This window comes from Schistocerca gregaria, chromosome 1 (assembly GCF_023897955.1).
Source record: "Schistocerca gregaria isolate iqSchGreg1 chromosome 1, iqSchGreg1.2, whole genome shotgun sequence".
Taxonomy (NCBI): domain Eukaryota; kingdom Metazoa; phylum Arthropoda; class Insecta; order Orthoptera; family Acrididae; genus Schistocerca; species Schistocerca gregaria.
This window is the reverse complement of record NC_064920.1, coordinates 640414010-640431105: the sequence shown is the minus strand read 5'-3', so window position 1 is coordinate 640431105 and position 17096 is coordinate 640414010. Positions and strand designations below refer to the sequence as shown.

The following is a 17096-nucleotide window of genomic DNA, read 5'->3' as shown; positions in this document are numbered from 1 at the left end:
ATGTGACATGGCACACACGAATGTTCATACATTGTACAATATTTCTCGCATGGAGAACACTTACCCAATCATTTTTTTGCCATTACATACGGAGTTTACAATGCGTTTATCTTCAACAGCCGCTATCTTCCCACAACAAGCGACGTGATCACAAGCCAACACTTTTGCTGTTGCGTGTTAGGTGGCACTGTAATCGGCAAATAACATAGCTGAGTTCCAAATTGGTATTATGTCGTGAAAGATGTATTAGATCAAGAAACAAAAACTAGACATGTTCAGTAATTGTGGGAAAAGCTTGTTTGAGATGCATCCTCTCACATGTCATCTACTGGCTTCGTTTGAGTTGTATCCTCTCACCTCTCACCAATCAAGTACTTGTGTGTAAGAATTATTTCACAGTTGTTATTGTAGTGGGCTTCAGTCCAGAGACTGGTTGGATGCAGCTCTCCATTCTAATCTATCCTGTGCAAGCTTCTTCATCTCCAAGTACCTACTGCAACCTACATCCTTCTGAATGTGTTTAGTGTATTCATCTCTTGGTCCCTTTCTACGATTTTTGCCCTACACACTACCCTCCAGTACTAAATTGGTGATACTCAGAACATGTACTACCAATCAATCCCATCTTCTAGTCAAGTTGTGCCACAAAATCCTCCTCTCTCCAGTTCTATTCAGTACCTCCTCATTAGTTATGTGATCTTCCAATCTAATCTTCAGCATTCTTCTGTAGCACCAAAGCTCGAAAGCTTCTATTTTCTTCTTATCTATACTGTTTATCGTCTATGTTTCACTTCCATACAAGGCTACACTCCATACAAATACTTTCATAAAATACTTACTGACACTTAAATGTATACTCGATGTTAACAAATCTACACTCCATGTTAACAAATTTCTCTTCTCCACAAACACATTTTTGCTATTGCCAGTCTACATTTTATATCCTCTCTACTTCGACCATCATCTGTTATTTTGCTCCCCAAAGAGCAAAACTCATCTGCTACCTTAAGTATCTCATTTCTTACTCTAATTCCCACAGCATCACCTGATTCAATTCTACTACATTCCATTATCCTTGTTTTGCTTCTGTTGATGTTCATCATACATCCACCTTTCAAGACACTGTCCATTCTGTTAAATTGCTCTTCCAGGTCCTTTGCTGGAGAGAATTACAATGCCATAGGCAAACCTCAAAGTTCATATTTCTTCTCCATGGATTTTAATTGCTACTCCGAACTTTTCTTTTATTTCGTTTACCGCTTGCTCAATATACAGATTGAATAACATCGGGGATAGGCTACAACCCTATCTCACTACCTTCCCAACCACTCCTTCCCTTTTGTGCCCTTCGACTTGTGTAACTCTCACCTAGTTTCTACACAAATTGTAAATAGCCTTTCGGTCACTGTATTTTACCCCTGCCACCTTCATAATTTAAAATAGATAATTCCAGTCGACATTGTCAAATGCTTTCTCTATGCCTACAAATGTAGGTTTGCCTTTCCTTAATCTATCTTCTAAGATAAGTTGTAGGCTCAGTATTGACTCATGTTTTCCAACATTTCTACGGAATCAAACTGATCTTCACCGAGGTTGGCTTGTACAAGCTTTTCCATTCATCTATAAAGAATTCGTGTTAGTATTTTGCGGTTGTGATTTATTAAACTGATAGTTCGGTAGTTTTCACATCTGTCAACACCTGCTTTCTTTGGGATTGGAATTATTATATTCCTCTTGAAGTCTGAAGGTGTTTTACCTGTCTCATACATCTTGGTCACCAGATGGAAGAGTTTTGTCATGGCTGGCTCTCCCAATGCTATCACTACCTCTAACAGAATGTCGTCTACTCCTTAGGCCTTGTTTCGAATTAGCTCTTTCATTGCTCTGTCAAACACTTCTCCCATTTCATCTTCATTAAGTCCTCTTCCATTTCCATAACGTTGTCCCAAAGTACATCAACCTTGTATAAACCCTCTATATATTCCTTCCACCTTTCAGCTTTCCCTTCTTTGCTTAGAACTGGTTTTCCATCTGAGCTCTTGATATTCATACAGGTGGTTCTCTTTTCTCCAAAGATATCTTTAATTTTCCTGTAGACTCTATCAACCTTACCCATAGTGAGATATGCCTCTACATCCTTACATTTGTCCTCTAGCCATCCCCACTTAGCCATTTTGCACTTCAGGTTGATCTCATTTCTGAGACGTTTGTACTCCTTTTTGCCTGTTTCACTCACTGCATTTTTATATTTTCTCCTTTCATCAATTAAATTCAATATATCTTCTGTTACTCAAGGATTTCTACTAGCTCTCATCCTTTTACCTTCTTGATCCTCTGCCGCCTTCATGATTTCATCTTTTAAATCTACCTTTCTTTTTCTACTGTATTTCGTCCCTCCATTTCTGTCAATTGTTGTTCCCTAATGCTATCTCTGAAACTCTCTAGAACCTCTGGTTCTTTCAGTTAATCCAGGTCCCATCCCCTTAAATTCTTTTTTCCATTTCCAGGAGTGTATGTGATAATTTTGCCATAATTATTTCTTTCAGAACTAGAGATAAATTAATTGCAATAGTTTCTTTTACATATTATTCAGCATCACACAATATAAATCTAGCGTATTAATTTATTACATCAAGATTTCCTAATTACTACAACATTCATCTTATCCATTTCGACAATTTAACATCATCTTCAGATGCAACAATGAAATACACTCCTGGAAATGGAAAAAAGAACACATTGACACCGGTGTGTCAGACCCACCATACTTTCTCCGGACACTGCGAGAGGGCTGTACAAGCAATGATCACATGCATGGTACAGTGGACACACCAGGAACCGCGGTGTTGCCGTCGAATGGCACTAGCTGCGCAGCAATTGTGCACCGCCGCCATCATTGTCAGCCAGTTTGCCATGGCATACGGAGCTCCATCGCAGTCTTTAACACTGGTAGCATGCCACGACAGCGTGGACGTGAACCGTATGTGCAGTTGACGGACTTTGAGCGAGGGCTTATAGTGGGCATGCGGGAGGCCGGGTGGACGTACCGCCGAATTGCTCAACACGTGGGGCATGAGGTCTCCACAGTACATCGATGTTGTCGCCAGTGGGCGGCGGAAGGTGCACGTGCCCGTCGACCTGGGACCGGACCGCAGCGACGCACGGATGCACACCAAGACCGTAGGATCCTACGCAGTACCGTAGGGGACTGCACCGCCACTTCCCAGCAAATTAGGGACACTGTCACTCCTGGGGTATCGGCGAGGACCATTCACAACCATCTCCATGAAGCTGGGCTATGGTCCCGCACACCGTTAGGCTGTCTTCCGCTCACGCCCCAACATCGTGCAGCCCGCCTCCAGTGGTGTCGCGACAGGCGTGAATGGAGGGACGAATGGAGACGTGTCGTCTTCAGCGATGAGAGTCACTTCTGCCTTGTTGCCAATGATGGTCGTATGCGTGTTTGGCGCCGTGCAGGTGAGCGCCACAATCAGTACTGCATACGATCGAGGCACACAGGGCCAACACCCGGCATCATGGTGTGGGGAGCGATCTCCTACACTGGCCATACATCTCTGGTGATCGTCGAGGGGACACTGAATAGTGCACGGTACATCCAAACCGTCATCGAACCCATCGTTCTACCATTCCTAGACCAGCAAGGGAACTTGCTGTTCTAACAGGACAATGCACGTCCACATGTATCCCGTGCCACCCAACGTGCTCTAGAAGGTGTAAGTCAACTACCATGGCCAGCAAGATCTCCGGATCTGTCCCCCATTGAGCATGTTTGGGACTGGATGAAGCGTCGTCTCACGCGGTCTGCACGTCCAGCACGAACGCTGGTCCAACTGAGGCGCCAGGTGGAAATGGCATGGCAAGCCATTCCACAGGACTACATCCAGCATCTCTACGATCGTCTCCATGGGAGAATAGCAGCCTGCATTGCTGCGAAAGGTGGATATACACTGTACTAGTGCCGACTGCTCTGTTGCCTGTGTCTATGTGCCTGTGGTTCTGTCAGTGTGATCATGTGATGTATCTGACCCCAGGAATGTGTCAATAAAGTTTCCCCTTCCTGGGACAATGAATTCACGGTGTTCTTATTTCAATTTCCAGGAGTGTAGGTTTGTGAAAATGGATTAATAATTGCTTGAATAATTGGAAAATTGATTGGCAAGAACAGTGAAAAGTCGCCGGCCAGTGTGGCCATGCGGTTCTAGGCGCTTCAGTTTGGAACCGCATGACCAATACGGTCGCAGGTTCAAATCCTGCCTCAGGCATGGATGTGTGTGATGTCCTTAGGTTAGTTAGGTTTAAGTAGTTCTAAGTTCTAGATGACTGATGACCTCATAAGTTAAGTCCCATAGTGCTCAGACCAATTTTTTTTAACATATGAACTTTGACTGATACCAGGATCAACAGACCTTAACTGTAATTACATTTAAGGTCAGTAAGCATAATTTGCATTACTTACTGCTGCTTCCAGCGGTGTGCAGTACCAAATAATCACCGCAACCGTTGAAATTGTCGATGTTCACATGAATTCCATTGTGTTTAGTCTTGGTTGTGTCAATGTCGATGCAGGAACGCTCCTCAGCATACTGCGTCAATTATTCTTGTTTGCACTAAACTTCTTGATGCAGGACCTTGGCGATGAATGAAATAATGAACAAATAGGAGTTGATCTCTTAACCGTGTGAGTATATATTCCTTTTACAAAAACTTATTATAAAACTTTTAATGAACACTTAAAATACACATTTTTAACAATGGTGGTACAACAGATCCAAGGGTACGTCCGTATGCTACCACTTCCAAAAACAAAAGGATGCAGATACATGAATTAATAAACTGAAGAGCGTATTTATTACTTTGTTTCACACAGATTTTAAATGATTTATCAAAACATTATCTTTGCCGCAAAACAACTCGTTAATATACCTTTGGCAGCGTCTACAACTCATTCAGTTTACGTATAGCTTATATATAAGAAAAGGAAAGAATGAAAAAAATAATATGATTCAATACACAATTAATCCACTAACACCTTTATCATGATGTATAAAAATTCGAGTTATGCGCTGCAGCCATCATGAAATGATACAGAATATGTCAGTTTTTTATACACATATCATCAGATGGTGAAAGAGACATATTTTATACCATTTCATGTGTAACTTGAATTTTTATAGATCATAACAAAGCTCTTAGTGTATTTATTGTCACGTCTGAGGTTGGCAATAATAGGCAAAAATGGTTAATGTGAATATCATAGTATTTAGGCAATCCTGATGTAATAAAATATTATATAAACTTTTATGCTTCCATTTGACACACGTCAGTTTTTAAATAAATGTTTAGTTTAATATCACACACATTTTCCCTGCAGTTGTGTTATTTCTATATGCATTTTCAGATATAACTTTCTGGACAATTATGGGAGACATGCATGTGATACTCAGATTTGATATCACAGACAATCATATAAACTGCAAATATTATTGTTTCTAATGTTAATTTTCCTTTGTAGGTTCACAAGGTGAATGTATTGTTTATAGATAATCCTGTGGGAACAGGATTCAGTTATGTGGACAATTACTTTTTATATACGACTAAAAATTCAGAAATTGCTGCTGATTTAATTACTTTCATTAAAGCCTTTCTGGAACAGTATCCAACTTTTCAAACTGTTCCACTCTACATATTCAGTGAATCATATGGTGGGAAAATGGCAGCAGAGTTTGCCCTTGAACTTTACAAGGTTAGTGTGTGGCTAACTAAACATGTATCTTCTGTTAGTTGCTATTTTTAGATACTGACTTCCTCCAAGTATATTACATTTGGGTATGGTATGGTACTGACAATCTCTCTCTCCCCCCCCCCCCCTCTCTCTCTCTCTCTCTCTCTCTCTCTCTCTCTCTCTCTCTCTCTCTCTGTGTGTGTGTGTGTGTGTGTGTGTGTGTGTGTGTGTGTGTGTGTAAGAGAGAGAGAGAGAGAGAGTTATTGTTACATAGTAAACAAAAAGAATAGTATTTCTGTTTCCTACATTTTGTTTATTGTTTCCAAATAACATAGTCTTATTGTAATTTCACAAAATAAGAGTGACCTATTGATAATATCTTACATCTTAAATGTATCAAAATAATTAGTATATTTAAAAGCTGCAAATGGTTTCATATGATATTACTTACTGGTATATGAAATAACACAGGGATTAACTTGTTTATTAGATTAGATATAGACATACATTCATAATAACTGTTGCACTAATTTGTAAATGAAAATTTCTTTCCACGTCCTGTGAAAGATGAGAGGAGTTGTTGACACAAAAAGTACTAGTTCCCTTGTAAAAAGTATATTTCTTATTACAGTATGTTTTAATCAAATGAATTTATTTCCTCACTCCATGTTTACACAATGAAGAACATGTCTAATCTAGCTTAAAAACTGGCAGTCTTACAGCAATCTGTGACCAGTAGTTTTATAAGTGAAATGTTCCTGCAGCTTACTGATACTGTGAGAGTTCTTGCTATTATAAGATATTTACATACCACTATTGCAAACAGTCAGTATTTCAACTAATTGAGCATAAAATGGCGTTCTCAGTGGTTGATTAATTTTTATTTTATTTCATTGTATGTTTGAAACATGACAGTTAATGTTATAAGGCACAGATCCAAATGGCTCAAGGAGGGTTCAGGATCCTCCTCCCTCCAAAAAAGAAAAAGAAAAAATATGAAAGACAAGTCGTTCTCAAAAAGTACTTGACCAGGTTACATGAAATTTTTACACAATAATTTAATGGAGACTTGGATGTGAATAGAGGAACATTTTCTCTGGTGTATCAGCAGATATTTTCAATTTCATTTTTGTAATGTGTAGCAGGACTCAGCCCAAACAAATACTGATTATAAAGTCTCTCATGCCACACTTAGTGTCTAGTTTTTCCCGTTCAAAACAAAATTATATTTAAAGCATAATTTTTATGTCCAGCTAATAGAGCTGTTCCAAATTAATCTAGTGTGATAACTGTTTCATCAGTGTGCATTAACAGTGACAGTAAAACACGAAGAATAACCAGTACTTCAGCAATGATTGAACAGTGCTTCTGCATGGTGGGAGCAGTCAGCACGGACCAGGGTGGTGCTGTCACTGCTGGAGAACTAGTTGCTCTTCATGTTTTAATGTCCTTATTAATGCATATTGATTGAATGTATGTGATGCTAGACTAATTTGCAACTTCCCATCGATTGAGCACATAAAATCCTGCTATAAAATCATTTGATTTGTAACAGGAAACAAACCAATGTCTTCCATCAACACTGAGAGTTGTATGAAAGATGTAATGAGCAATATTATTTTGGGCTGGTTACAGCTAAACATTGCAAAAATGAAATTTTAAAATCCACTGTAACACAAGCGAAAATTCACCTGATGATTCTTAGGGGAAACATCCTGTGTTACCAAAAATTTTGAAAAGTTTGTGACTGATTTACCTCAGATAGTTGCATTATACTCTAAACATTCAGACAGATATGGGCTCTATATTTTCTTAAAATAACAATTACAGCAGACTAATTACAATGCATATAGCTGCATATAAGCAGTCATTCTTCTTATGCTCCATACACAAATGGAATGGGAAAAGCACTATATGTTGTAAAATGAGAAGCACCCTCTACTATGACCTTCACAGTGGTTTGCAGAGTATGGATGTAGATAAAAATAAGAGAATAGTCATTTCAGGTTTGCTACTAGTCAAAATCTTGTAGAATTTCCAGGTGTCAGTCCAAAACCCATCTTAATTTCTCCATGATACTTTGACAAACAGACAGTCATTGCCATTTTCAGGTGGGAACCTGATAGCTACTACTATGTTCATCCTGGCAATCTATATACAATGGCAATTATTCCCTCCATCACTCTATTCATCAGAAACCACCTGAAAATAGCAACTAGACTGTTGAAAGTTTAAAACTTATGACAGCAGAAAATGTGTACTGTACAAAAAGTGGCTTCTGTATTACATCCAAATACAATAATTATTATCGTCTATACTATTTAAATTAATTTTTAGCTCCTTGGTATAATGCTATGTATGAATATTTTGACAGGCAATACAAGCTGGAGAAGTTACAGTCCCACTTAAAGGAGTTGCTATGGGAGATTCTTGGGTTTCTCCCATAGATTCAGTACTCACCTGGGCACCATTTCTTCTGCAAACAGTAAGGAATTGACTGCTGGTCTTGTTTTTAAAATAAGATAATTATAACCATACATTGTTACTGGTGACTTTTTAATGTTACATGATGTATGATATGAAATAACCATATTTACTCTGATTAAAACTAAAATTAAAATCAGTGATGAAATCTTAACGATTAGACTCAACCAAGGGTTACAGACATCTGAACTAAAGTGAATGCTTCACAACATTGGGTTTATATCTGAAGAATTAAATTAATAAATAATAACTTGAATATTAACGCAATACTGTAAATAGCCCTAGTGAAAAACATTTATATGGATTTTTCTGCATTGTTTACTTCCTCTCATTTTCTTCTTTTACCACTTTTCAAATGACAGCTGCTGTTTGCAGGTACTCTTAGATACTTTTCTGTGGAGCCTGTTCACAATACCTTTGCTATACCTGATCTAGTCACCCTCACTGAGAGCTAACATTCCACCTCTCAAGAGTTTATGAAGACTTATGTTGATATCTGTCTATTATCAAAGTCAGCTTTTTTTACATGTATACTGCATAGTGAACTGTGTATAAGGAGAAATGTAATTTCTTAGAGAGAAATCGTGATCTAGTGTAGCTGCCAAACTGCTGGTCACTTAAGCTAATGTATATAAGCATTATGCTTTGGGAGACATTCTCCCACACTTCCATGAGGCCCTTGGTAGTAATTGAAGCTGTGGACCGCCTGCATCCCTTTGTGCTTGATGTCTGCTCTAATGGCGATGTCATCCTTCTACAGTATAACTGTCAATAACCAGAACCATGCTACAGCAATTTGAGAAGGATTATAGTGAACTCACATTGATTCCTCAGTGACCAAATTACCCTGATGTAAATCCAACTGAACCTATTCTATCAGGAGCTATCATCACATACACAAATCAGTGACTAATTATTTATGTGAATTACATGAACTGTACATAGACATCTAATGTCACATGCCTCCACAAACCTACCAACAAACTGTCAGTTGCCTGTTATCCAAACACTGATGTGTTTCATCCCAAAGCTGGATAAACAAGCTGTTAAGCAGGTGATTATAATTTTGGCTCATCAGTGTATGAAGTCACTTGGCAAATCATCTTTATGCCATGAGTCACAGATGATGCCTAGTACAAAATGCCTCATTTGACTCAGTAGTCTTCATATCTTATTGGATATTTTAATGCTGACTGAACACACAAATGTATTTCAGTCATACATTTTGCTCATAAATCTTCATTAGTAATTTAATAATCTTCACTTTGAATATTAGCTCTATTTTTATTTTCATTTTTAGCTGCTAAGTCTTTAAATTCTTGATCACAGCTATCCATGGCTACTGGAAGAGGCATACTTTTCTTCTGCAGTAATGTCTTTCTTTCAAAAGAATGACAACTTCTGACAAATACAACAATACTTCACTTCAGTATAGTCATTCAGAATTACTTTCACAGCTTACTAACCCAACTTTGTTTCTGTTTTTCTATGGAAACTCAGTTTAGGAAACAGATCATATTATAAGCAAATACTTTGTCATTGATGTCTCACAATAGCAGTACCATAATTCACACAGAGATATTACAAACCCTATTACAGTCTTCTCACATCTGCAGCCATATTACACAGTCATCTCGACACAGCATTTTCGGATGAGAACACTGCTAAATCTTGCTATAATTGATTCAGTGTGTATATGCAGACAAAAAAAAAGTTCTTGGATTTTTCCCAGGCTTTCCGAGTTAAAAACACATTTTCTCCCATGTTAACTGGCAGTATACTTTATTTCAATACTTTGAATGGCAAAGGTTTTATACACCAGTATAGAACTTCCTGGGACTTCTGGAAACAAAACACTGCTTTTGGGAAAGATCTTTGATGCATGGCAATGTGTAAACTGCATATTTTCATTATTATGAAAACATAAATACTAATTCCACCAAGTACAGTGTGGTAGCTACCAAAGCACTGAAGTTGAGATTGCACTCCGTGATGCACTTCTGTCAGCCAATCACAGCTCATGCCACATGGTCTCATCAGTTAATGACAGCAGATATTCACATTGTGGAACTCATAATACAGTCAGCCAATAGCAACATCACTGTTGAGTTGCACGAAGACACAGTTAAAAAAAATTAATGGTTTAAGTTAATATAGATACAGCAGAGCTACTTGAAAAGCTAAGCTTTACATAAATATTGGTTGTCAGAAATGCTTTTGCTGTTTTTTCTGATGGTGTAGTTTGGCAGAACCCTAAGAGCACAGCTTAAACTGCAGCAGCTGGAGCTTTCGGACAAGCATGATAATAAATTTCACTGTTGTACACTGAACATGTTATATTTTTCAAACTATCATTCATGATATTTCCATGCAACCTGTTAGAAATGTAAACAGCTGTGACATCATGCTATCATAAGCAGTTTCTTGTTGCTTAGTTGCTTAGTCTTCATTCTAAAACCTTTGCTGCAATTTGCTGTTGGCAGATGCTTTTATGTGCACTGTGTTTTGTTGTTGGAAATAGTGGATTCTGTTTGCAACTAAAATTTTAGTTTGGTGTTATTCTCTCATTTATGTTTTATAGGTGCAGTGTTATTCAGCAGTAGTTTGCCAAAATAAATTTCTTTGTTAGAGTATGAGTTCTTACCAGTCAAAATTACGAAAGCTTAAATGAAAATTAAAACAATGAAAAATTCCCAGGATTCTAAAAAATTCCTTGGTTTTCCCTGAATAAAAAAATTCCCACCTTTTTCTGGATTTTCCAGTAGTCCTGTGCCATATATTTCCTGTGATTCGTACCCAAATGGCGGCACTCCTGCACACCTCGGAGAACCAAAGCACCAGTAGAGAGAAATTTTGGCTATTGCCAGTGTGAAGGTACAGAGCCCAAGCTGTGAAAAATGAATGAGTAAATAGTTTTTAGATTTCATTAAAAATGGCTCTGGCCATGCTCACTACTAGTAAGTATGCATTACATTTTCCAGTTTCCGTCAATAGGGCGTATGCACGCCAGGACAACTAGGAAATCTTGGAAAAACCCAAGAATTTTTTCATCAAGGAGAAAACTGGGAAAAAGCTAGAAATTTTTTTGAACTCCAGGAATTTTTCATTGTTTTAATTTTCAGTTAAATTTTTAGTAATTTTGACTGGTGAGAACTGATACTGGAACAAAGAATTTCACTTTATCCCACTACTGCAGAATAGAACATAAATGAGAGAAAAACACCAAAATAAAACTTAAATTGCAAAGAAAATGCACTATTCACTACAACAAAATGCAGTTCACACAGAAGTGTCTGCCAACCATGGAGGTATAACACATCCAACTTCCAACAGAGAAATGTGTCAAAGGCGTTAGGATGAAGACTGCCATACTTCATAAAAACAAACTAATTTTGATGAGTGGGACATCACAACTACATACATTAGGTTTGCTTGAATAGTTGCCAGAGGGCTCACGTATATGCGCAGTTGAGTCACGTATGGGCTGCAGCTTCTCCCGCTTCTGGCTACTGGAAGTGTTACTTGTAGCTGTATAAGCAGTAGCAGCAAGCAGCCGGATGCTACCCAGAAAAATTTTTCTGGCACACCCAAGCTGCCAGATTTATGCTTTCACAGAGCAGTCTGAGATATAATGGGGAGGGGCATGGTCTCCACATGACCTATATTTACATTTCAATATTTTGTTCTTTTCTCCTTGTTTGCAGCTCTCATCTCAAATGAAAACAAAAGCAAAATTATTAAGTAATGATAGATTAATAAGGCAAGCTAGTAACAAGTCCAGAATGATGTGGAAAATGGTAAAAAAAGAAACTGGGGATCAAACTAAAGACCAGGAAATCAATCTTAAAAATAATGAAAATATCCCCATGGAAAAAGATGTCATGGCAAACTATGTAAACAATTATTTTGTGAATATTCCCCTTACTTTAAGTAGTAAATTTAAGCAACAACCAACAGTGACAACTCCAATGTTAAATACCAGCATGATGGCAATCCCAACAGATGAGCATGAAGATCTAAAAGTCATTAAATGCTTGAAATCCAAAATGTCCTCTGGGTTAAGAAAATTGCTCCATGTGTTGTCAAACCTATAGTGCACATTGCAAACTTGTCCCTTAGTGAACGAATATTTCCGGATAAACTTAAAATCTCTAAAGTGATACCTCTATACAAAAATTGCTGACCTATATCTCTTCCCCCAGCCTTCTCCAAAATACTTGAGGAATTAATTAAAATCAAGCTTACAAAAATCTAGAAAAACATAAACTAATAAATACCAGTCAACATGGTTTTCAAGCAGGGCACAGTACAGAAACAGTCATATTGGACCTCACAACAGAAATAGTAAAAAATTTGGAGTAAAATAAACAGGTTGTTGGAATTAATCTAGATTTATCCAAAGCCTTTGATACTGTGAACCATGTAATATTACTAGGGAAAATGGTTTGAATCGTATCTGCAAAAGAGGTCACAAGTTGTTGAGCTGATGTCATCCAACAATCTTCACAATTTTAAACTCATATCTGAGCCAAAACAAATTGAAATATGTGTTCCACAGGGCAGCATTCTGGGCCCATTGTTATGTCTAATTTATATCAATGGTATACAGGCTCCAGACACCTTCAGCCAACATTCTACTATTTGCAGATGACACAAGTATCATAATTAGTGATATAAAAGAATCATTGTGTACTACAGCAGAAAAAATGCTCTCATACATACAGTCATGGTTTTATTCAAATAACCTGACATTAAATACAAAGAAAACAAACTTTATACAGTATGGAAGCAAGTTTAAAGGGGAAAATATATGCCTTATGCTAGATAGAGCAAACAAATAGAAAAAGTGTGCACCACAAAGTTTGTGGGAATGCGAATTGACCAAGATTTAAACTGGAATGAACACAGTGTATATCTTACTCAGAAACTTAGTTCAGCGTGTTTTGCCTTAAGAATAATATCCAAGGTATGCAGCAAAGAATGTATTAGAGCAATGTACTTTAGTTATTTCCAGTCAGTTGCAAGCTATGGCATAAGTTTTTGGGGAAAAACCAGGTCAATACTAAATGACATTTTTACTTAGCAAAAAAGAGCTATTCGTATCATGACACAGTGCCCACCACAAACTCACTGTAGACCCTTATTCAGACAACTAAATACACTGACAATACCATCAATATATATTTCTAAATGCCTGGAAATGATCAGTAAAAATAACTGCGATCTCCCAACCAACTCAAGCTACCATGATCACAATACAAGGCATTGTAAAGACTTCCACATTCCCTATGTAGCAAAAACTAGAAGTCAGAAACATGTTAGCCACTTAGGAATAAAGCTTTTAAATGCACTTTCATGTCAAATTAAAGAATTGAAAGGCAAAAATAATTTCAAGTGTGAAGTAAAAAAATACTTGATGGAAAAATGCTACTACAGTGTAAATGAATACCTGTCTCAGACTGTGGATTGAAACATGTACTTGTTTTTTTTTTTTTTTAATTCAAACTAATTTAATTATGTTTTCAACTTCATAATTATGGTACTTATGAAAAATCTGTTAAATATCTGTAATAAGTTTTGTGTATAAGGCGTAGATTATGGTCTACAATTGTTTATCATGAGCATGTACTCTTGTTTTTGTGTAATAAGTTCTTGCACGCTACTTATTTTCTATGTGTATGTAATTTTTTTTGCTGTTTGTATATGTTTGTCCAGTTATTATGTGTATGTATTGTTATGTGTTACATGTAATCAAATGACAAATCCTATATCACATGTGTGATCTATTGGATGCAAAATAAATAAATAAATATTTCTGTGGTTAGGAGCTATCAAGTGAATTAAAATACATTCATATAATTACCAAAAGAAAATATGTTCTTAATTTCAAATTTCTGATTTTACTTAATTTCCATATTATTGGCAGTCAAGCGTTAATCATCTTGCAGAACAATGAAGTTATTTTTGTTTATCTGCTACAGAAAGTCAGCTTTTATTAATCTTTTCTAGAGAGGCACTCAGTTTATTTGAAACTATGTGTTTCATTCTACACTATTGGTTAGTTTTGACTGTTCACTGAATTTCAAGCAGGGGTGCCAACTTATAAAAAATATTGGTTGGATGGCGGGGGGTCATACTGGGGTCTTACCCAGGGAAATTTTCTATATTTTAGACGAAAAATAGTGATTTTAAGTTTATTAAAGCATTTTAGAGTCATATGATCAACATTAGAACCCTGAAAACTGGACTCTCCATAACTCGACATTCTGGGAAACTCGACAAGCCTGACACAATTCTTGGCTTTGAAAAAAGAAACAAAATATAAACACTCATGGTATTTTCATAAAAAACTAATTTAATTTACAGTAATAATCATGCTTGTAGACTAATACAGAACAGTAAATATATAGCTCTGAAAAGACTGTATTATATTTAAATAAATCTTAAACTATCATTAAAAGAATAAAACATAAAATATTGCTGTCACATACTAATAGCACTTTAATTAATAAGTGTAATAGCTAATTTAAGTTTACTTTGAATAAGACTCAGGGTTTATTGAATAAAAACAATATCTCAAAGCTAATTGCTTTAATACAGTTAATAAACTTAATACAGTATGCCTAATACTTTCAGTCAAAAAGTACATAAATAAAAGGTTTTAAATTGTCCGCACACCCTAAAAGTATTTAAGTATTTGAAAATAACTAATACAGTACTGTACTAATATAGTAATATCGTACTAAACTTACTAATATTTCCAAATTGAAAATTTAACATTATGTATGTATTTAATTCCCTATCTTACAAAGATTTTGAATACAGGGCTAGAGCGTCTTTAGAAAAATGCAAATGTCAAGTGTCTGACTGGATTACTGAGTGTGAAGTTATTGATGACTGGTCTGATATCCATTTCATCCAAAACATCTCTGTGGCCATGACGAACTGCCAAGTTGTTCAATCACTTCTGTCCCATTGTTGATAAGAGAGATTACTTCAGACATCTAAGGATGCTGAATGACTGTTCTGCTGTTGCTGTCTATGACTGTAACTACTTGGAGAAACGAAATGCACTTCACTACTTCACATAACATTTCTCCAATTGCAGTTTCTTGTGTAATGTGCTTTCTTACATCACGCATGTTTTTAAGACCAATTATTTTTTATTAGTGATATCAGCTAAAGTATTGAAGTGCAAGTGCAGTCTCTCAATGTTTAGGTCCTTCTTGAAAAACTCAGTTGATTTTTCAAAATTTGTTTCACCTCTGTTTATTAAAAGCAAGCGCTCTTGTTCAACTGCAATGAGCTGTTTGAGTCTCATGAACTTGTGAAAGTTTTTCTTGTAAACACAATTTCCAAAAGTGTTCAAAACTATCATGCAAAGCAGAGGGTTCCACACGCTTCTGCTCCAATCCTTTTGATGTCACTGCAGCTGCAGTGCTGGCCCACTGGTGCCAGACTTTACCCAAAGGTCCACGACCCAGGACAAATTCGAAATGTGTCTGCAGCACCATAACACTATCATGATTTGCACCACTCATTTTAAGTTAACCTGCTTACTACCATAATAATTATTTGTTTTAATGTATTACTGAATGTCTTTTAAAAGGTAATTATTGTCAAACAAGGGAAATAATAAATTCCAACATAATATTGTGATTTTACAAAGCATAATATAACTAATAATTTTCTTAAATTATTCAAATGAATTTGAAATGAAGTTGGCACTTGTGATTTAAAGTGCACGTTTTCATATTCTGCCATGTATGGCTTTATGCTGTAACAAAGAACTAAACATGAGATAATAAAGTGATGGTTTATGAAACCCTTAGAGTATCCTCCAATGTACTTTTCTTTTATGACATAATGTGAGCTCTCTTCATCCTATATGTAAATATCCACTTGAAGATTAGTAGTCAGGGAAATTTGGTCAGTAATATTGAATAAAATCTTTTGTTTCAAATATACTGATAGCCTTAGCAGAATTTTTCATGTGTTTACAAAAGTTTTTTCATCACAAGATATATGTCAATACTTTTGTGGTTCCTTCTCTAGGGTTGACATTGTTTCTTAATTTGTGTTGATTATATCTTAAATTTACAGAACACAATTCTTTTACAGTTTCTTGGCTTCACAAATAACCTTGTTAATTTTTATACAGTCTGAAAAAGTAATGAAAAGCTTATTGTTCTTAGTTCTGGTGCATACAAACAGCCTTTTTTATTTTTGCAAGAAATTTGTGTTCTTTCTTATTAGCTTTTTGCAATGGTGTGTGGATGTAAACCTGACAGGAAATACTGTATAATAGCATTGCAGAGTACAAATAAAAAAAAATGTTAGAATCACCACATAGTAAAATATTAGTATACTTTGAGTTGTAGAGTCTAGTTTTGATATGAATGTTATTCCAAGGACTGCTTTCTAATTTTGCATTCCTTATCTGGATACGATATGATAAAAACATTGCCTTATGTACAATAGCTCCTTATGTTCCTTTGGAACAGCATGCTGCAGTGGTGCACATAATAATATGATGGTCCACTATTCACGAAATTGCGAACAGATGCAACAAAGGCTAATGAGTAGGGCATACACCAAGCAATGGCTTTTTATGTCTTTGTAGCTGTGTATGTGAAGTAATGTTTGTTTTCTAGCACTCTCTGGTAACTGCTCACCTGATCTTATTTCTAATAGGTCAAGGGAAAATATTGTGAATGGTAGTTTGAGAAGTATTACTTTCAAAGTAAATTTCCTATTATGCACGATGAATTATGTTATGTGTGATGAATTTTTTAAATCTCAGAGCATTTGACTCTCATTACAACTTTACACTTTGGGGACTAGCCACTAAGAAAAATTTCAGGCCCAG

At 36.3% G+C, this 17096-nt stretch overlaps 1 protein-coding gene across 3 annotated transcripts in view; it reads left to right on the top strand.

Moving 5' to 3' along the window:
• LOC126360492 (retinoid-inducible serine carboxypeptidase-like) overlaps positions 1–17096 on the top strand; it is a 283675-nt gene that overhangs the window by 14429 nt on the left and 252150 nt on the right. For 2 of the 3 annotated variants that reach the window (XM_050007718.1, XM_050007717.1), the window contains exons 3-4: positions 5534–5764; positions 8118–8228. The exons of the other annotated variant lie outside the window; for it this stretch is intronic. In XM_050007718.1, the coding sequence (XP_049863675.1) occupies positions 5534–5764; positions 8118–8228 (342 nt within the window). The remainder of the gene's footprint in view (positions 1–5533; positions 5765–8117; positions 8229–17096) is intronic. 3 annotated transcript variants of the gene reach the window in all.